Source organism: Pristiophorus japonicus, chromosome 13 (assembly GCF_044704955.1).
Source record: "Pristiophorus japonicus isolate sPriJap1 chromosome 13, sPriJap1.hap1, whole genome shotgun sequence".
NCBI lineage: Eukaryota > Metazoa > Chordata > Chondrichthyes > Pristiophoridae > Pristiophorus > Pristiophorus japonicus.
This window is the reverse complement of record NC_091989.1, coordinates 75,165,623-75,188,423: the sequence shown is the minus strand read 5'-3', so window position 1 is coordinate 75,188,423 and position 22,801 is coordinate 75,165,623. Positions and strand designations below refer to the sequence as shown.

Below are 22,801 nucleotides of genomic sequence, written 5' to 3'. Positions count from 1 at the left end.
TTCCGAATGTACTAGGGGACAGTGGGGTCTAGTGAGAAGGAGGAAAGTTATTTGTGTCTTCCCTCGTGAAGACAGAACCGAAGTATTTGTTCAATTGGTCTGCCATTTCTTTGTTCCCCATTATAAATTCACCTGAATCCGACTGCAAGGGACCTACGTTTGTCTTCACTAATCTTTTTCTCTTCACATATCTATAGAAGCTTTTGCAGTCAGTTTTTATGTTCCCTGCAAGCTTCCTCTCGTACTCTATTTTCCCCCTCTTAATTAAACCCTTAGTCCTCCTCTGTTGAATTCTAAATTTCTCCCAGTCCTCAGATTTGTTGTTTTTTCTAGCCAATTTACATGCCTCTTCCTTGGTTTTAACACTATCCTTAATTTCTCTTGTTAGCCACGGTTGAGCCACCTTCCCCATTTTATTTTTACTCCAGACAGGAATGTACAATTGCTGAAGTTCATCCATGTGATCTTTAAATGTTTGCCATTGCTTATCCACCGTCAACCCTTTAAGTATCCTTTGCCAGTCTATTCTAGCCAATTCACGTCTCATACCGTCGAAGTTACCTTTCCTTAAGTTCAGGACGCTAGTTTCCGAATTAACTGTGTCATTCTCCATCTTAATAAAGAATTCTACCATATTATGGTCACTCTTCCTCAAGGTGCCTCACACAACAAGATTGCTAATTATTCCTATCTCATTACACATCACTCAGTCTTGGATGGCCAGCTCTCTAGTTGGTTCCTCGATATATTGGCCTAGAAAACCATCCCTAATACACTGATGGTTACTGATGGTCACTGATGATTACTGATGGTCACTATTAGTTACTGATGGTCACTGATGGTTATTGATGGTCACTGATGGTCACTGATGGTTACTGATGGTTACTGACGGTCACTGATGGTTACTGATGGTCACTGACGGTTACTGATGGTCATTATTGGTTACTGATGGTCACTGATGGTTACTGATGGTCACTGACGGTTACTGATGGTCATTATTGGTTACTGATGGTTACTGATGGTCACTGACGGTTACTGACGGTCACTGATGGTTACTGATGGTCATTATTGGTTACTGATGGTTACTGATGGTCACTGACGGTTACTGACGGTCACTGATGGTCACTATTGGTTACTGACGGTTACTGACGGTCACTGACGGTTACTGATGGTTACTGGGCCCCACCCTCAGCTCCCTGACTGTGTCCCTCACCCAACCCGTGAGTTTAGTGCTCAATCCCTGTCCTTAAATGTATAAAACTACTTAACATCATTGCTAGATCTCCCATGGAATTGTTCATAGAGTGTGAGAGATTCGGTATAGATTTGTGATGGGCTGGCCACGTCTGTGTAATCCCAGAGGGCCCGTGCTCCCACTGATTGGAGGTTGACCTGTATTGGGCACAGTGATTCAACTATATTCAGCACAGCAAGACTAAATACGACAGTATTGGAGCAGCAGTTTAGAGAGTGTAATTAAGATTTACATTACCACTGATACTCCGGGTAGAAGCCGCAACCATCAATAAGCTTTGTGATGGGCCACCCTGTGTCTCCTGTCTCTCATCTCTCCTCATCCCCCGGGTGTCTCCTCGATTCTTCCTCAAATCCTCCACTGTGTCTCTGAAATCCCCCATTGTGTCTCTGAAATCCCCCATTGTGTCTCTGAAATCCCCCATTGTGTCTCTGAAATCTCCCATTGTGTCTCTGAAATCTCCCATTGTGTCTCTGAAATCCCCCATTGTGTCTCTGAAATCCCCCATTGTGTCTCTGAAATCTCCCATTGTGTCTCTGAAATCCCCCATTGTGTCTCTGAAATCCCCCATTGTGTCTCTGAAATCTCCCATGATGTCTCTGAAATCCCCCACTGTGTCTCTGAAATCTCCCATCATGTCTCTGAACTCCCCCATTGTGTCTCTGAAAGCCCCATTGTGTCTCTGAAATCCCCCACTGTGTCTCTGAAATCTCCCATTGTGTCTCTGAAATCCCCCATTGTGTCTCTGAAATCCCTCACTGTGTCTCTGAAATCCCCCACTGTGTCTCTGAAATCCCCCACTGTGTCTCTGAAATCCCCCACTGTGTCTCTGAAATCTCCTGCTCCTGAAATTTTCTGCACTTTGTGGCTGTTAAGATCCCCTTCCTATACCCTTACCCGCATTCAAAACGTATGGTTTTGTGCATCAGTATTACTGGGTATTAAACTGTACATAATGCATAATGCTCGTTATGACTTTGACAAACTATGATACAAGATAAGCTGGTTGAGGCAAACCTTTCAATGTCGAACCTGCTGGATGATGATATTTTCATTGTTGACGCTGCCGTCACAAAGTAACCCTGTTCCCATCTTCTCCCCGACCACATTCACTCCTAGATACATCAGCCAGTTAGTCATCAACATCATCATAGCCAGTCCCTCAAAATCGAGGAAGACTTGCTTCCACTCCTAAAAGTAAGTTCTCAGGTGACTGTACAGTCCAATACGGGAATTACAGTCCCTGTCACAGGTGGGACAGACAGTGGTTGAGGGAAAGGATGGGTGGGGAGTCTGGTTTGCCGCACGCGCCTTCCGCTGTCTGCGCTTGGTTTCTGCATGCTCTCGGTGATGAGACTCGAGGTGCTCAGTGCCCTCCCGGATGCACTTCCTCCACTTAGGGCGGTCACAGTCAGTGCAGTTCACTTAAAAAGGTTATGAAACCTTTTGCCTCAAATTTACCCTATTGTGATGTGTGATTTCACTGTGATGCGCAGTGTGAGGGTGAGGCTCGCCCTGTGATGTCTCACATTGACCCGTCTAGTTAAAGGGGCCTCACCTTGATGTCTCACATTGACCCGTTCAGTTAAAGGGGCCTCACCTTGATGTCTCACATTGACCAGTCCAGTTAAAGGGGCCTCACCTTGATGTCTCACATTGACCCGTCCAGTTAAAGGGGCCTCACCTTGATGTCTCACATTGATCCGTCCAGTTAAAGGGACCTCACCTTGATGTCTCACATTGATCTGTCCAGTTAAAGGGGCCTCACCTTGATGAAACAGTGTTTGGCAAGCCCTTGAGGTTCATGTAGGTTACAATCACTTGATGCGCAAGAATGCAATAACAGGTTTCCACATGGTTACAACTATTTTGTTGCAACCAATCAAGTGCCCCCTGATTAAAGGGGGGTCACAATCCAAGAACTTTTCAAGTGCCTCTTGTTTTTTTTGAGGGCACTAAAAACACTCATTATACAAGTGCCCCCTGGCTAAAAGGAGTGGTGGGGGGGAGGGGGCACTAAACCCGACACAATAAACAAATTCAACTTTGGCAGTAACTTAAATCAAATCAAAATTTGGTTGCCGGGGGTGATGATGCACTCCAGTCCCTCCGGCGCCCACCTCTCGCGGAAGGCCGCGAGCGTATCGGTGGAGAGAACAGGGTTTACGGCAATGGGCAGTGATGGGATTGTTTGCCTCCTACCAATGCTGATAATTATTTGTATACATTTACAGCAACAGGTGGAGGCCATTCAGACCCTCAATCCAATTTGGTGATTTAATTAGATGATGGCTGATCTGTACCTCAACTCCATTTACCCTTTGATGCATATGAGGGGAGAGTGACTGCCCTTGACATCAAGACAGCATTTGACCGAGTGTGGCATCAAGGAGCCCTAGTAAAATTGAAGTCAATGGGAATCAGGGTGAATACTCTCCACTGGTTGGAGTCATACCCAGCACAAAGGAAGATGGTTGTGGTTGTTGGAGATCAATGATCACAGCCCCAGGACATCGCTGCAGGAGTTCCTCAGGTCAGTGTCCTCGGCCCAACCATCTTCAGCTGCTTCATCAATGACCTTCCCTCCATCATAAGGTCAGAAGTGGGGATGTTCACTGATGATTGCACAGTGTTCAGTTCCATTCGCAACTCCTCAGATAATGAAGCAGTCCATGCCCACATGCAGCAAGACCTGGACAACATTCAGGCTGGGGCTGATAAATGGCAAGTAACATTCGCGCCACACAAGTGCCAGGCAACGACTATAACCGACAAGCGAAAGTCTAATCACTGTCCCTTGACATTTCATGGCATTACTATCACCGAATCCTCCACCATCAACATCCTGGGGGTCACCGTTGACCAGAAACTTAACTGGACCAGCCACATAAATACTGTGGCAACAAAAGCAGGTCAGAGGCTGGGTATTCTGTGGCGAGTGTCTCACCTCCTGACTCCCCAAAGCCTTCCCACCAACTACAAGGCACAAGTCAGGAGTGTGATGGAATACTCTCCACTTGCCTGGATGAGCGCAGCTCCAACAACACTCGAGAAGCTCGACACCATCCAGGACAAAGCAGCCGTTTGATCGGCACCCCATCCACCACCTTAAACATTCACTCCCTCCACCACCGGCGTACCGTGGCTGCAGTGTGTACCATCTACAAGATGTACTGCAGCAACTCGCCAAGGCTTCTTCGGCAGCACTTCCTAAACCTGCGACCTCCACTACCTAGAATGACAAGGGCAGCAGGCACATAGGAACACCATCACCTGCAAGTTCCCCTCCAAGTCACACACCATCCTGACTTGGAAATATATCAGCCTTTCCTTCATCGTCGCTGGGTCACACTCCTGGAACTCCCTCCCTAACAGCACTGTGGGAGCACCTTCACCACACGGACTGCAGCGGTTCAAGGCGGCGGCTCACCACCACCTTCTCAAGGGGCAATTAGGGATGGGCAATAAATGCCGGCCTCGCCAGTGACGCCCAAATCCCAGGAACGAATTCAAAAATATGTTCCTTAATAAATTTAGGACCATAGACACAGGAGCAGGCCATTCAGCCCCTCAAGGCTGTATCGACATTCAATCATATTATGGCTGATCTGTATCTTCATTCCACCTACACACGTTGTTTCCATGCCCCTTAATAATCTATCAATCTAATGATCTACCACTATTGAAGAAAGGGGAGAGGGATAACCCAGGAATCTACAGGCCAGTCAGCCTAACATCGATGGTGGGGAAGTTATTGAAAACCATTATCAGGGACAAAATTCACTTTCATTTAGAAAGGCACAAGTTAATCAAGGAGAGCCAGCATGGATTTGATAACGGTGAATCGTGCCTGACTAACGATTGAATTGTTGGATGCGGTAACAGAGAATGTTGATCAAGGCAGTGCTGTAGATGCTGTCGATGTTGTTGGACATTCTGAAGGCATTTGGCAAAGTGTCACACAGGAGGCATGTTAAGTAGATGGAAGCCCATGGAATTAAGGGGAAAGTGAGAGTATGGGCGGGGAATGAGCTCAGTGACAGGAAGCAGCGGATGGATATTTTCAGACTGGGAGGGGTTTGTAGTGGTGTTCACCAAGGGCCAGTTTTGGGTCCATCATTTTTTGCAATTGTTGTAACCGACCTAGACTCGGGTGTCGGGAGCAACATGATACAGTTTGCAGATGATACAAAACTTGGCAAAGTAGCAGATAGTGAGGAGGATAGTTATAGACTACAGGACGACAGACTGGATGGTGAAATGAACAGAAGCTCAGTGGATGGAGTTAAGTGCGGACAAGTGTGAAGTGATGCACTCTGCGAGGACTAATATGGAAAGACAGTATACTATAAATGAGACGATTCTGAAAAGTGTAGAAGAGCAGGGAGACCCTGGTGTCCATATACACAAATCCCTAAAGGTGGCACAGCAAGTTGAGAAGGAGGTTAAAAAGGCATTTGGGTTACTTAGGTTCATAAATCGAGCAATAGAATCTCAAAGCAAAGAGATCATGGTGGAACTTTATAAACCACTGGTTAGGCCTCAGCTGGAGTTTGTGGACAATTCTGGGCCCCGTGCTTCAGGAAAGATGGAAAGGGCTTAGAAAGGGCACAGAGGGGGTTTACCGGGGGTGAGGAATTTCAGTTATGAAGAGAGGTTGGAAACATTAATGATCTCCTTGGAACAGAGAAGGTGAAGAGGTGACCTGATCGAGGTTTACAAGACGATGAGAGGTTTTGATGGAGTAGATAGAGAACAACTATTCCCTCTGGCAATTGGGTCAATAACCAGAGGTCAGTGATTTAAAATCATTGGCAACAATCTCGAGGGGAGATGAGGAGCAATTGTTCACTCAGAGAGTTGTGGGGATCTGGAACGTTCCGCCTGAGAAGGTGAGGACGCTGATTCCACCAATAACTTTAAAAGGGAGTTGGATGTTCCTGGAGGATGAGGAACTGACAGGGTCACAGACACAGAGCGGGATGTGGGACTGAGCACGATGGGCTGAATGCTCCCCTCCTGTACGTTTCGATGATTCGATGATCTCAGTTTTGAGATTTGGAATTGACCGCCAGCCTCAACAGCTTTTGGGGGGAGAGAGTTTCACAATTACAAACCCTTTGTGTGATATCGTCCCTGAACAGCCTGGCTCTAATCTTAAGGTTATGCTCCCTGTTCAGGACACCCCATCAGAGGGAATAGTTTCTCTATCTACTCTTTGATTATCTTTAACACTTTAATTAGATCACCACCAATCTTCTATACTCGAGTGAATACAAGCCTTCTCTATCTAACCTGTCCCCATAATTTAACTCTCTAAGCCCTGGTATCATTCTGTGAATCTGCACTGCTCCCCCTCTATTATGTTCAGAATAACTCCACAAGACTGTATACTGTAAGCTCAAACTGTAGTGACCTTGGTCTCTTTATTGTAACTCCAGAGTGAGGAGGTAGCATGGTAGACTGCCTTTTATACCTGCTTGCCCAGGGTGCCCAGGTGACCATTGGGTCTCCCACAGGTGCACTCCCTGGTAGCAAGTCTTACACATTGATAATGTTTACATACCCCCCAAAATCTTAGATACAAGCTATTTTCAAGTTGAGGCGATCCGGGGCTCTGTGTTCCCGGGTCGATCGCCTGAGTTAAAGTCCTGGCATGGGTGAGTCGGTCGGATCATTGCTGCACTGCAGTGTGGCTGGTTTGATCGGACTGTCTGGCATGGTGGGTTCATCCTCGTGGTTGACCGCGAGGTCGATTGCTGGTTGGGTGTGTGTTGGTGAATCATAGATGGTAAAGTCCTCTTCAAATTGTTCTTGGTTGTCAGTGATCCGCAGTTTGGTCTGATCCAAGTGCTTTCTGCACGTTTGTCCGTTCAACAGTTTAACAACAAACACTCCATTCCCTTCCTTGGCTAACACAGTGCCAACAACCCATTTGGGACCATGACCGTAATTAAGAACAAACACAGGGTCATTAACCTCAATGTCACGCAATACAGCCGCGTGATCGTGGTACATGTTTTGCCGGTGACGCCGGGTTTCTACGTGATCATTGAGATCCGGGTGGACTAAGGAGAGCCTGGTTTTGAGTGCTCTCTTCATTAGCAATTCTGCAGGGGAACCCCAGTAAGCGAGTGGGGTCATGTGTGGTAGCTGAGCAGAATCCGAGATAGCCGGGTCTGCGGGGAACCGTCCGTCACGCGTTTCAAGCTCTGCTTGATAGTTTGGACTGCCCGTTCCGCTTGACCATTGGATGCGGGCTTAAATGGTGCAGACCTGACATGCTTGATGCCATTGCGGGTCATGAACTCGTTGAATTCCGAGCTGGTGAAACATGGCCCATTGTCACTGACAAGGATGTCGGGCAAACCATGGGTGGCAAACATGACCCTGAGGCTTTCAGTGCTGGCAGTGGACATACATGACGACATTATTATACATTCAATCCATTTAGAGTAAGCGTCCACTGCTACTAGGAACATCTTTCCTAGAAAGGGGCCAGCGAAGTCTACATGGACCCTAGACCACAGTTTGGAGGGTGAAGGGGAAAATGAAAAGGCTTCTCTTCTCATGAGCGGGCCCTTTGATATAAAGGGGCGACGCTCGACCCAACCCGCATAGCAGCCCTCGAAGTATTAGACGGAGACGGATGGCAAGGTAAAGCGATCTTTAATTACAGACATCCGGGAACACTTCTCATCACAGCCGCCTGTGAGTGGAAATGTTTTCTGAATAGCAAAATTGTACATCATTTCTAGAATTCACAGATCCCTTCGCCCCCCCCCGGTACGACCTCCATCGATCTCTAATTGGGTTACCTTCTTAGTAATATTTTGGATTGACAGACCAGGATCTCAAGGCAACTTTTAGACCTTAACTGGGATGACTGCATTGGGTTAGAATTTGCTGATCGTACGTAGCGCCTAAAAGTCTGCTTAGAGTCTTTTCACAGAGTCTTATCTTGTCGGACTGGACGTACCTTAATGTTATCTAGTGTTTTGGTACATCAATTGTACATCAATGTTGAATCAGATGCCTCTGGGTCCTTGGTGCTGGAATATGTTAGAATGTGAGGTCAGCCACAGACTTTCTGCCCCTTTTGCTGAGCCAATGTAGAAGCCGGCACTTTAAACCTTATTTCGCTTTTATCCCTAATGCTAATTTTCTCTTACAGAGGGCCATGACCACAGACTCAGTGGGGCCTCCTGGGTATGTTGCTCAACTGTGAGCAAGTGTTACATTGGTGTACGCATGACTTCAATTCCAAGTCAATGCCGGGTCACCAAACGTGTGACCTGGCGATAGCCTTCATCATGACTATGCCTGGGTGGGTACTGTGAAGGTCACGTATAAATGTTTCCCTGCCTTTTTTTTGCAAAATTACATGATTCCCCCATAGGAGACAGTCCGAATGGATGGACATTTCATCCTTGTGTTGGTGGAACGGCTTAATTTCGTCTTGCATTTCCCTGGGAACAGCCGACCAGCTCCCATTTAGGACGCAGCTTTTTACTAGTGATAGCACAGGATCCTAGCTAGTCCAGGTCCTGATCTGGCGAGCCGTGACAGGTGACCCCTCGCTCTCAAAAGCATCCATTACAAGAAGCAAGTCTGCGGGTTGCGCCATTTCCACCCCGATGGTGGGCAGTGGTAGCCGACTGAGCGCATCAGCACAGTTCTCAGTGCCTGGTCTGTGGAGGATTACATAGTCATACGCAGATAACGTTAGTGCCCATCTTTGGATGCGGGACGAAACATTGGTGTTAATACCTTTGGTTTCTGAGAACAACTAAATGAACAGCTTGTGGTCGGTTTCGAGCTCGAACCGGAGTCCAAATAGGTATTGGTGCATTTTCGTAACCCCGTATACGCATGCTAATGCTTCTTTCTCAACCATACTGTAGGCTCTTTCAGCCTTAGATAAACTTCTGTACGCATATGCAACCGGTTGCAGTTTGCCTGACCCATTGGCTTGCAGTAACACACAACCGACCCTGTACAAAGATGCATCACAAGCTAGTACTAAACGTTTACACGGGTCATACAATACAAGTAACTTGTTAGAACATAGCAGGTTTCTGGCCTTGTTAAAGACTGTCTCTTGCGATTAACCCCAAACCCAGTCATCACCTTTGCGTAGCAATAAATGCAATGGTTCCAGCAAAGTGCTCAACCCCGGTAGAAAGTTAGCAAAATAGTTGAGGAATCCCAGGAACGAACGCAGCTCTGTCATATTCTGTGGTCTGGGTGCATTCTTGATGGCCTCCGTCTTTGAGTCCGTGGGTCTGATGCCATTCGCCGCGATCTTTCTCCCCAGAAATTCGATCTCTGGCGTCAGGAAAACACACTTGGAGAGTTTCAACCTGAGTCCCACTCTGTCCAGTTGCATGAGAACCTCTTCCAGGTTGTGCAAATGTTTGGTGGTGTTGCGGCCAGTGATCAAGATATCGTCTTGAAACACCACAGTGCATGGTACGGATTTCAGCAGACTCTCCATGTTCCTCTGGAAGATGGCCACAGCCGAGCAAATCCCAAAGGGGCACCTGTGAACAGTCCTCTGTGTGTGTTCTTGCATGTCAATTTTTTCGAAGGTTCAGCCAGCTCCTGTGCCATGTAGGCAGAGGTTAGATCTAGCTTGGTGAACGACTTCCCCCCTGATGGCGTTGCAAACAGGTCATCCACTTTGGGTAGTGGGTACTGGTCCTGTAACAAGACTCAGTTGATCGTTACCTTGTAGTCCCCACAGATTCTGACCGTCCTGTCATTTTTCAACACCGGAACAATTGGACTGGCTCACTCGTTGAACTCGACTGGCGATATGATCCCCTCTTGTTGAAGTCTGTCCAGCTCGATCTCAACTTTCTCTCGCTTCATGTATGGAACCGCTTGGGCCTTGTGATGAATGGGTCGTGCATCAGGGACTAGATGGATCTTTGGCGCCTGTGAAGTTGCCGGTGCCTGGCGATGCCTGGCTCGAACAACGACGGGAATTTGTTTAGCACTTGGGCACATGATGCTTCATCCACTGAAGACAGTGTTTTGATGTTGTCCAGTTCCGTCGGATCTTTCCTAGCCAGCTTCTGCCGAACAGCATTGGGCCATCGCCTGGTACAATCCATAGTGGTAAATCATGCACAGCTCCATCGTACGATACCTTCACTGCCGCACTGCCAATGATTAGTATGAGCTCTTTGGTGTAAGCGCGCAGCTTGTTGTGGATCGGGCTTAGTTTTGATCTTTGTGCCTTGTTGCCCCACAGTTTCTCAAAAGCCTTCTGGCTCATAATTGACTGACTTGCCCCAGTGTCCAATTCCATGGAAACTGGAATGCCGTTTAATTTGACTTTTAACATTATCGGTGTAAAGTCCTTACTCTACAGCATGAAACCACACGAGGCACATTCTGGGGACAAGGTCAGTCTGTGACCTTCACTCTTTATTTACAAGACTCCAAAGACGATGACCCTGCGTGGGACCTCCCTTTTTATACCAGTGTGATCAGGTAAGGAGTGTCTCCCACAAGTTCACCCCTTGTGGTCAAGGTGTGCATCTAGGTTGAGTGTATATAGTAATACAGTGGTGTTACATTGTGGTTACATACATGACATCACCCTTCCTCTCCAAAGTCTTATTGGGATCATAGGTTTAGTCTTTCAGGTGGTCTACGCTCCCTCGTGGAGCGCCTCAGTTGGGGCTCTGGTTGTTGGACACTGACGTGAGTATCTGTCACCTGTGGTGATTTCGGCCTGTCCGGGCTGACTGCAGGGACTGTGCATTCTTCTGATTGATCTTGTTGCTCGTTCACTGGCGGTGTTGTGAGCTCCATCTCATGGTCTTCTTCAGGTTCCTCCATGTCGGTGCTGAACCTTTTTTTTTAAACTTAGTCCAGATGCTTACGGCATATCTGACCATTGTTGAGTTTTACCACGATGACCCTATTCCCCTCTTTGTCAATTACAGTGTCCTCAAGCCATTTGGGCCCCATGGTGTGATTGAGGAGGAATACAGGATCATTTATGTCGATACATCTCCCCCTCGAATTACAGTCATGGTACTCGTTTTGTGACTTGCGCTTGCCCTCAACTATGTCAGTCAGGTCTGGGTGAATGAGGGACAACAGAGTTTTGAGTTTCATTAGTAGCTCTGCGGGTGGGACCCCCGTGAGCGAGTGCGGTCGGGATCTATAGGCCAGCAGGAGACGCGACAAGCGGCATTGTAAGGAGGGTCCTTGAATCCTGAGCAGACCTTGCTTAATGATTTGGACCGCATGTTCCACCTGGCCATTGGAGGCCGGCTTGAATGACGCATTCTTGACGTGGTTGATGCCATTGCCCGACATAAACTCTCGGAATTCGTAGCTTGTGAAACATGGGCCGTTATCACTAATCAGGATGTCCGGCAAGCCGTGGGTTGCAAAGATCGCACGTAGGCTTTCCATGGTGGTGGATGACGTGCATGAATTCAGGATGATGCACTCGATCTATTTCGAGTACGCATCTACCACAATAAGGAACATCTTACCCATGAACGGGCCCACGTAGTCAACATGAATGCGTGACCATGGCCTGGTGGGCCAGAGCCACGGGCTGAGCGGGGCCTCCCTGGGCGCATTATCCAGCTGGGCACACGTCGTGCACCTGCGAATACAGTGTTCCAGGTCTGAATCAATTCCAGGCCACCAAACGTGTGACCGGGCAATGGCCTTCATCAGCACAATGCCTGGGTGCTCGCTGTGGCGTTCCCTGATGAATGCCTTCCTGCCCTTCTGGGGCATAACTACCCGGCTGCCCCATAGTAGGCAGTCATCTTGGATGGAGAGCTCATCCATCTGTCTGTGGAACGGTCTGACCTCCTCAGGGCATGCTCCGTGTGCGGCCGCCCAATCCCCAGTCAGGACACATTTCTTAATCAGGGATAGGAGGGGATCTCTGTTTGTCCAGAATTTTGATCTGGCGGGCTGTGATAGGGGAGCCTGCACTGTCAAAGGCATCGACAGCCATGACCATCTCAGCGCTTTGCTCCGCTGCCCCCTCAGTGGTGGCCAGTGGAAGCCTGCTGAGCACGTCAGCGCAATTTTCAGTGCTGGGCCGGTGCCGGATGGAGTAGTCATAAGCAGCCAGCGTGAGAGCCCATCGCTGTATGCGAGCTGATGCGTTGGCATTGATAGCCCTGTTGTCTGACAACAGGGATGTTAATGGCTTGTGGTCCATCTCTAATTCAAACTTCCTACCAAAGAGGTACTGATGCATTTTTTTCACACCATAGACACATGCAAGCGCTTCCTTCTCGACCATCCCATATCCCCGTTCTGCTTGAGAGAGCGACCTGGAGACATAAGCCACAGGTTGTAGTTGACCCTCAACATTGCCCTGCTGCAACACGCACCCAACCTCATAGGACGATGCATCACATGTCAGAACCAATTTTTTACAGGGGTCGTACAGGGTCAACAACTTGTTTGAACAAAGTAGGTTTCGCGCCCGATCAAAAGCCCGTTCCTGACAGTCCCCCCCAAAACCAATCGTGTAGCGGCTCCAACAACGTGCTCAAGTTCGGCAGTTCCCAAAATAGTTCAACAGTCCCAGGAATGAACGCAACTCTGATGTGTTGCAGGGCCTGGGTGCTCGTCGAATTGCCTGTTTTGGATTCGGTGGGCCGAATCCCATCTGCAGCGACCCTCCTGCCCAGAAACTCAACCTCAGGAGCTAAGAACACACATTTAGACTTCTTGAGTCGCAGGCCTACCTGGTCCAGTTGGCGTAGCACCTCCTACAGGTTGTGGAGGTGTTCCTCAGTGTCTCGACCCATGATGAGGATGTTGTCCTGGAATACGATTATTCCAGGAATGGATTTAAGCAGGCTTTCCATATTTCGTTGAAAAATCGTGGCCGCTGATCGAATGCCAAATGGGCACCTGTTATAAACGAACAGTCCCTTGTGCGTGGTGATGGTGGTCAGTAGTTTAGATTCGTCGGCCAGTTCCTGGGTCATATAGGCTGAAGTGAGGTCCAACTTGGTGAACAGCTTGCTGCCTGCCAGCGTGGCGAAGAGGTCCTCCGCTCTTGGGAGCGGGTATTGATCTTGTAGGGATACCCGATTGATGGTGGCCTTGTAATCGTCACAAATCCTGACAGAGCCATCCTCTTTTAGGATGGGAACGATGGGGTTCGCCCAGTCGCTGAATTCAACAGACGAGATGATGCCCTCTCTCAACAGCCGGTCCAATTCGCTCTCGATCTTTTCCCGCATCACATACGGCACCGCTCTGGCTTTGTGGTGCACTGGCCTGGCGTCCGGGGTGATGTGTATCGCTACTTTAGTGCCTTTGAAAGTTCCGACGCCAGGTTGGAATAGTGAATTGAATTGTTGTAGGACTTGGGAGCACAAACTTCGCTCCACAGATGACACTGCGTGAACATCCCCCCATTTCCAGTTCATCTCGGCTAACCAGCTCCTCCCCAACAGCGCGGACCATTGCCCGGGACAATCCAGAGCGGCAGCCGATTCACTAATCCATTGTGTGTGACAGCCAACATTGCACTGCCTAGCACGGAATGATTTTAGTGTAAGTCCGTAATTGTGTCTCAATACGTGCTAATTTGGGTCTACTGGCTTTAAGTGGCCATAGCTTCTCAAATTACTGAACGCCCATGAGTGACTGGCTGGCTCCGGTGTCCAGCTCCATGCGTACTGGGATACTGTTTAATAAAACCCTCATCATCATTGGTGCGTTTTGGTGTATGAACTGTGAATATTCACCACATGGACCCGCTGAACCTCGGCGTCCATCGATTTGCCCCAAAAGTCATCCTGCCTCAAAGAACCCTCTTCTGGTCCATCTGCCTCATATATTAGTCTGGTTGCAGACTTCCTGCACATTCGAGCTAAGTAAGTGGCCACTGAGATTGTAGTTCCTGCAGACAAACTGTTGAAACCTGCAAGATCTAGCTGAGTGTTTTCCCCCACACCTCCAGCATGAGTTAAAGTTTCCATTGTTGGGAACAAAGGGACTATGGCCAGGCATTCCGCACTGACTGTCCCTTTGACTGCTCTTAAGTACCCTATTAGTGGATGTCAATGGCCCCATCCTGGGCTGCATTGTCCACTGTGATGGCGTGAATGTCCGTTCATCCTGCCATTGTCTCTGTTGAAGTCCTACTCTGGGGTCTATTGCTGCCTGGGGAATGTCGGACTGCCCCTGCTTGCCTGCGGGGCTTTGAGTCACTTTGATGATGTTGACTCCTCTGATCCATTGCTGCATTAGAGGCAGAATTGTGCGCGCACATTATTTTCGTCTCTTCCTCCCCTGCCATGAAAGTTTGAGCCATCAACGCCGTCGCTTCCAATGTCAAATCCTTGGTCTCAATTAATTTGCAGAATATTCCCGCATGACCGATGCCCTCGATAAAGAAGTCCCTTAGCATATCCCCCCTGCAGGCTTCTGTGAACTTACAGAAGCTGGCCAAACGGCGGAGGTCCGCTACGAAGTCCGGTACGCTCTGTCCTTCACGACGTCAGTGGGTGTAGAATCTGTATCGGGCCATATGTATGCTACTCGCTAGTTTGAGGTGCTCCCCGATCAATTTGCTAAGTTCTTCAAAGGTTTTGTCTGCCGGCTTTTCGGATGCTAGTAAGTCCTTCATGAGCGCATGAGCCTTGGTCCGCAGCTGGTCAAAAGATGAGCCCTTCGCTTGTTGGCCGCTGCATCCCCCAGCCATTCTTTCATAACGAAGCTTTGCTGAAGCCTCTCGACAAAATAGTCCCAGTCTTCCCCAACACAGTACCGTTCCTCTGTGCTACCAGTGGCCATTCTCGTGGGTCGTGAATTCCCCTTTCTCGTCGCCAAGGTAAAGTCCTTACTCTACAGCATGAAACCACACGAGGAACACTCTGGGGACAAGGCCACTCTGTGACCTTCTCTCTTTATTTACAGGACTTCAAAGATGATGACCCTGCGTGGGACCTCCCTTTTCATACCTGTCTCCCACAAGTTCACCCCTAGTGGTCAAGGTGTGCATCTAGGTTGAATGTATACAGTAATACAGTGGTGTTACATTGTGGTTACATACATGACAATCGGAGGGCTTTTGGTGGTGAAGGTGTGTACCCCATACACTTCCTCTTCAACCTCGGGTTAAGTTGCCTCTCTTACTCGTTCAGCATGATCCGCGCCGGATCGGTCATCTTCTGCTGACTCTGCCATGCGGTGAGTCGCAGCACGTCTGCACATTCGCTGGAGGTGCCCCATTGTTCCACAGCCCTTGCACACGTAGTGCTTGAATCGATATTGATGGGCTCGATGATTACCCCTGCAGCGCCAACATGGTGCTAATGGATTCGCATTCACGCCCCACAGCGGACTCTGAGTCATCCTAGGTCTGGCCTTTGCAGGCGTGTAGGCCCTGCCATGAGTGTTCTGCCTGCTGAAGGTGTTATTTTATGCACAGTACTTGCCGGTGAGTTTCCATGCTGCAATGCTACCTGTTTAGTGTTATCGTTCATGGACATAAAAAGCCTGGGCTATCGTGATGGCCTTGCTGAGCTCTAGGGATTTGGCAGACAGCAGTTTACGAAGATTGACCTCGTGGCCGATTCCAATCACAGAAAAGTTCCGCAACACTTCCCTCAAAAATCCAGCAAATACGCACGGTCCCGCAAGGCGTCCTAGGTCGGCGACATAGCTCGCCATGTTCTGGCCCTCGGAGCGTTGGTGCGTATAAAAGCGATACCTGGCCATCAAGATGCTCTCATTCAGCTTGGGGTGTTCCCGAACCAGTGTGCACAACTGTCTTCTCCATTGGTTTCGTCGGTGCTAGCAGATCTTTGATGAGGCTATATATCGTGGATCTGCAAACGGTGAGGAGAATCGCCCTTCGCTTGATTGTGGATTAGAAAACATAGAAAACATAGAAACATAGAAAATAGGTGCAGGAATTGGCCATTCAGCCTTCGAACCTGCACCACCATTCAATATGATCAAGGCTGATCATGCAACTTCAGTACCCCATTCTTGCTTTCTCTCCATACCCCTTGATCCTTTTAGCCGTAAGGGCCACATCTAATTCCCTTTTGAATATCTGTAACGAACTGGCCTCAACAACTTTTTGTGGTAGAGAATTCCACAGGTTAACAGCTCTCTGAGTGAAGAAGTTTCTCCTCATCTCAGTCCTAAATGGCTTACCCCTTATCCTTAGACTGTGACCCCTGGTTCTGGACTTCCCCAACATCGGGAACATTCTTCCTGCATCTAACCTGTCCAATCCCGTCAGAATTTTATATGTTTCTATGAGATCCCCTCTCATTCTTCTAAACTCCAGTGAATATAAGCCTAGTCGATCCAGTCTTTCTTCATATGTCAGTCCTGCCATCCCGGGAATCAGTCTGGTGAACCTTCGCTGCACTCCCTCAATAGCAAGAATGTCCTTCCTCAGATTAGGAGACCAAAATTGTACACAGTATTCAAGGTGTAACCTCACCAAGGCCCTGTACAACTGCAGTAAGAACTCCCTGCTCCTATACTCAAATCCTCTCGCTATGAAGGCCAAAATGCCATTTGCCTTCTTCACTGCCTGCTGTACCTGCATGCCAACTTTCAATGACTGATGTACCATGACACCCAGCTCTCGTTGCACCTCCCCTTTTCCTAATCTGTCCCCATTCAGATAATATTCTGCCTTCCTGTTTTTGCCACCAAAGTGGATAACCTCACATTTATCCACATTATACTGCATCTGCCATGTATTTGCCCACTCACCTAACCTGTCCAAGTCACCCTGCAGCCTCTTAACATCCTCCTCACAGCTCACACCGCCACCCAGCTTAGTGTCATCTGCAAACTTGGAGATATTACATTCAGTTCCTTCGTCTAAATCATTAATGTATATTGTAAATAGCTGGGGTCCCAGCACTGAACCTTGCGGTACCCCACTAGTCACTGCCTGCCATTCTGAAAAGGACCTGTTTATTCCGACTCTTTGCTTCCAGTTCTCTATCCACGTCAATACATTACCCCCAATACCATGTGCTTTAATTTTGCACACTAATCTCTTGTGTGGGACCTTGTCAAAAGCCTTTTGAAAGTCTAAATACACCACATCCACTGGTTCTCCCTTGTCCACTCTGCTAGTTACATTCTCAAAAAATTCTAGAAAATTTGACAAGCATGATTTCCCTTTCATAAATCCATGCTGACTTGGACCGATCCTGTCACTGCTTTCCAAATGCGCTGCTATTACATCTTTAATAATTGATTCCAACATTTTCCCCACTACCGATGTCAGGCTAACTGGTTGATAATTCCCTGTTTTCTCTCCCTCTTTTTTTAAAAAGTGGGGTTACATTCGCTACCCTCAAATCCAGAGTCTATAGAATGTTGGAAAATGACCACCAATGCATCCAATATTTCTAGGGCCATTTCCTTAAGTACTCTGGGATGCAGACTATCAGGCCCTGGGGATTTATCGGCCTTCAATCCCATCAATTTCCCTAACACAATTTCCTGACTAATAAGGATTTCCTTCAGTTCCTACTTCTCGCTAGACCCTCGGTCCCCCAGTATTTCTGGAAGGTTATTTGTATCTTCCTTCGTGAAGACAGAACCCAAGTGTTTGTTCAATTGGTCTGCCATTTCTTTGTTCCCCATTATAAATTCACCTGATTCTGACTGCAAGGGACCTACATTTGTCTTCACTAATCTTTTTCTCTTCACATATCTATAGAGGCTTTTGCAGTCAGTTTTTATGTTCCCTGCAAGCTTACTCTCATACTCTATTTTCCCCCTCCTAATTAAGTCCTTTGACCTCCTCTGCTCATTCTAAATTTCTCCCAGTCCTCAGGTTTGCTGTTTTTTCTGGCCAATTTATATGCCTCTTGGATTTAACACTATCCTTAATTTCCCTTGTTAGCCACGGTTGAGCCACTTTCCCCGTTTTATTTTTATGCCATTTGTATGTCTCCTCGCACATTTGCTTGGGTATGGCAGACCAATCACTTTTGAGGATGCAACTCTTCACCACTGATAAGATCGGGTCCTGGCTGGTCCAGGTCTTAACTTGCTGAGCCGTGACAGGGGTTCCTTTACTCTCAAAAGCATCCATAACTAACAATAGGTCCGCCAGTTGTGGTGTTTCCACCTCCGGTGTGGGCAACAGCAGACGGCTCAAAGCATCGGCACAATTCTCGGTGCCAGGTCTATGGCGAATGACATAATCATAAGCGGATAATGTCAGCGCCCACCTCTGGATGCGGGATGAAGTATTGGTATTGATACCTTTGTTTTCAGAGAACAGTGAAGTGAGCGGCTTGTGATCTGTCTCCAGTTCAAACCGAAGACCAAACAGGTACTGATACATCTTTTTAACCCCATACACACAGGCTAGTGCTTCTTTCTCTACCATGCTGGAGCCTCTTTCCGCTTTAGACAAACTTCTTGAAGCATACGCGACTGGTTGAAGGTTACCCGACTCATTAGCTTGTTGGAGTACGCAACTAATTCCATATGACGAAGCATCACAGGCCAATACTAAATGTTTACATGGGTCATAATGTACCAGCAGTTTGTTAGAGCAAAGCAGATTAGTGGCTTTCTCAAAAGCTCTGTCTTGAGACGCACCCCACACCCAGTTGTCGCCTTTTCTTAGCAACATAATAAGGTGCTCGATTTAGGTAGGAAATTACCGAAGTAGTTGAGTGGACCCAGGAACGGTCACAGCTCCATCACATTCTGCGGCTTGGGTGCATTCTTGAAGCCCTTGGTTTTCGTGTCCGTGGGCCTGATGCCGTCGGCAGCAATTTTCCTCCCCAGGAATTCGACCTCTGGTGCCATGAAGACGCACTTCGAGCATTTCAGTCTGAGTCCCACTTTGTCTAGACGATGTAGAACCTCTTCCAGGTTGTTCAGATGTTCCTCGGAGTCACGACCTGTGATCAGGATGTCATCTTGGAACACGACGGTTCTGGAAACGAACTTCAGTAGACTCTCCAGGTTCCTCTGAAATATTGCTGCAGCCGAGCGAATTCCAAAAGGGCACCTGTGATAAATAAACAGTCCTTTATGTGTGTTAATGCACGTAAGTCTCTTCGACAACTCGACCAGCTCCTGTGTCATATAGGCCAACGTCAAGTGCAGTTTGGTGAACGACTTTCCCCCGGCTAGCTTTGCAAACAACTCATCAGCCTTCAGTAACGGGTTTCGAAACACTGTTGGTCGTAGCCTTGTAATCTCCACAGATTCTGATTGTGCCATCACATTTCAGCACAGGAACAATGGGGCTGGCCCATTCATTAAATTCAACCGGTGATATGATCCCTTCACGTTCGATTTTGACTTTCTCCCTCATCATATACGGAACTGCCCTAGCTTTATGATGGATGGGTCTTGCATCCGAGTCCACGTCGCTCCCACGAAATTGCCAATGCAAACTGCGAGGGGAACTTGCTCAGTACTTGGGCACATGTATCTTTCTCCGACGACAACGCCTTGATGTTGTTCCAGTCGCATCTGATTTTTTCAAGTCAGTTCCTGCTGAACAGTGTTGGACCATTGCTTCGGACAATCCATAGCGGTAACTCGTGAACCGCACCATCATACGACACTTTAATTGTGGCACTGCCAATCACCGTTATGAGCTCTTTGGTGTACGTGCACAAATTGGCATTGACTGGACTCAGCTTGGGCCTCACAGCCTTAGTATCCCACAGCTTGTCGAATGCCCTCTGGCTCATTTTCAATTAACTCGCCCCCGTGTCCAGTTCCATCGATTATGGCACCCCATTAAATTTCACGTTGATCATTATCGGTTTGCTCTTAATTAGGAATGAGTACAGTCCATACACTTCCTCCTCTGGTATCTCGGATTGCGTATCCGGATCCACGCTAGTCTGACCATCATCCTCCACTTGGTGTGTCACAGTACACTTGCTCATCTGCAGACACTTGCGCTGGAGATGCCCCGCTCTCAGACAGCCTTTGCAACTATCTTGCTGAAATTGGCACTGCTGGTGGTGATTTCCCCCACAACCCCAACACGGAGAAATCGGATGCATTCCTGCTGGCGGACTTTGGGCAGCCACAGGTTTCGCGTACGCAGTCGGATAGGCCCTGCCATGTGCCACTCTGCCGAACACCGAATCAATCATATTTACAGTACTTGCCGAGTTTCGATTTTTCACTGATACCTGCTTTAGACTTCTATCCGTCGTCAGGCATGACTGAGCGATCGTGATGGCCCTGTTCAAGTCCAACGTTCCACCACCAGTAGTTTACGCAGGATCACCTCGTGGTTGATGCCGATTACAAAGAAGTCCCGCAGCATGTCTGCCAACACAGTCCCGAACTTACACGGTCCCGCTAGACGTCTCAGGTCGGCAATGAATTCCGCCGCATTCTGGCCCTCTGAGTGAACGTTTGTGTAAAATCTGTATCTCGAGATGATGATGCCTGCGTCTGGCTTAAGGTGGTCCTGTACCAGTGTACACAACTCTTCATACATCGTCTCTGTTGGACTCACAGGCAGGAGTAGATTCTTTATCAGACCATAAATTTTTGGACCGCAAACCGTGAGGAACACCGCCCGTTGCCGATCTGCGTCGCCGACCTCCTCCATTTTGTTGGCCATGAAGAACTGGCTCAAACGGCTCACAAAGTCTGCCCAATCTTCTCCTTCCACAAATCGCTTCAACAATCCAATTGTGCTCATTTTTGCGTGCAAAGGTTCTTGTTGCCTCGTTGCCAAATGTTGTGTATGCAATAACTGTTAGACTGAGTACTGATTAACTCCAAGAGGTATGACCTTGGCTCTGCTTTATTAAGGCCCAAAGTGACTAATATACAAAATGGCAGGCCTTTTATACTTGGGCTGCACACACGTGCCTGCAACCCAATGGCCTCCAACAGTGACGCCATCTAGTGGCTAGAGATCCCAAAAGTACATACATGACACGGACATATGCTGCATTTCACAGCATGCTACACATAGCTGCATTCGCCAGGTGACAAGGGCACTGTACGCACGCAGGATGGACTTCATAAAGTTCCCAATGAGCAGGGTGAGCCAGAATGAGAGGGCTGTATGTTTCGCATGATTTGCAGGCTTCCCCAAGGTTCAGGGTGTGATTGACTGTGTACATGTTACCCTGCGAGCACCAACACAGAATGCAGAAATCTTCCGAAACAGAAAGGGGTACCACTCAGCGCATCCTCACAGTCAATGCCCGCTATCCAGGAGGCACACATGATGCTTCCATCTTGCGTGAGAGCAGTGTCTCATGCATGTTTCAGTGACAAAGACAAGGACAGAGCTGGCTGATTGGGGACAAAGGATACGGACTGGCCACCTCTCTCCTGACCACCCCCCCCACTTCCGCAACCCTGCCACAGAAGCCGAGCAGCGCTATAATGAGAGCCAAGCAGCCACCCGCAACATCATCGAACAGACAATTGGCGTGCTGAAACATCGCTTCCGATGCCTGGACCACTCTGGAGCCAGCCTACAATACTCCCCTCAGCATGTCTCCGAGTTCATTGCCCTGTGCTGCATGCTACACAACTTAGCCATCATGAAGGGACAGGCATTGCCAGTGGGGATTGCAGGCCCACCTCAGGAGGAGGAGGCGGAAGATGAGGAAGAGGAGCCTGGCGAGTAAGCCATACCGCAACAACAACCAGTCCTTCACAATTGGTGGAAGACAAGTATGAAGTACACCCCTTGCCTTTGTTGGTGAATCGCTTGATGTATTCAGCAAGAAATGCATCGTAGTTTGTAAGAACCTCCAACACACCTAGATAATTACCGTTACTTGGCGACCCAATGGTTTTGTCTCTGTCTCGCGATGAAAAATCTCGTTCACAGAGAGACATTATCAGACAGACAACCCGCTCTAGCACCTTGTGCCAGTACTGTCATTCATTTTCAAACAATATAACCATCCACACAACCAGTGCCTGCTTGTTTAGTTCACATTACTACCATGGCTTCTCTATGCTGCTGGCTGTTTGCGTGAGATGAAATCCTCTCATCTCCATGCTTCCAGTCATTAAACCCATGAGTAAAGTGTGTACTTGTTCGTGCTGTGACCTTGCAAGCAAAGCAGTATACTCTACCGTTTGAAGGTGAATAACAGAGCCACATTCACTCCACACATTCCCCTGTCAGTGGGTGCACACGTATGTCACACGTGTGAAGAAGGTCTTGGAGCAGTATCGGCGACGTCCTTCCTTGGCATGAATCAGGCTGGAGTTTTGGAAGTCTTTATCATGGTTTTGGCAGTCCTCACTACCTTTTGCAATCCAATGACTTGGCATGTTTTCTGAGATATTGTCTCCCCACAGCCCAATGTCACATGTAAGTTGCGCCTCTTTCAGTTCAGTATGCGCTACTTGGTTTTCATCTTTTGGACTTGGAGCTCCAACTTGGCCAACTCCGGGTCTGGTGCTACTAGTGGTTTCGTTGTTGAAGTTGACTGCACAGCATCGTCTTGGCCTGCTTCTTCACAATCTTTGAGTTTTTGGTTGGAAAAAATGATCCAGTTTAAGCAGTTTAGCTACTTC

General features: G+C 48.2%; 1 protein-coding gene across 1 annotated transcript in view; it reads left to right on the top strand.

The window, feature by feature from the left end:
• The window catches only part of LOC139278121 (centrosomal protein of 83 kDa-like), a 75,717-nt gene extending 67,234 nt beyond the window's left edge, over positions 1-8,483 (top strand). The window contains exon 6 of the mRNA XM_070896778.1: positions 8,430-8,483. Coding sequence (XP_070752879.1) covers positions 8,430-8,483 — 54 coding nt within the window. The remainder of the gene's footprint in view (positions 1-8,429) is intronic.
• The last annotated feature ends 14,318 nt before the right edge of the window (positions 8,484-22,801 follow it).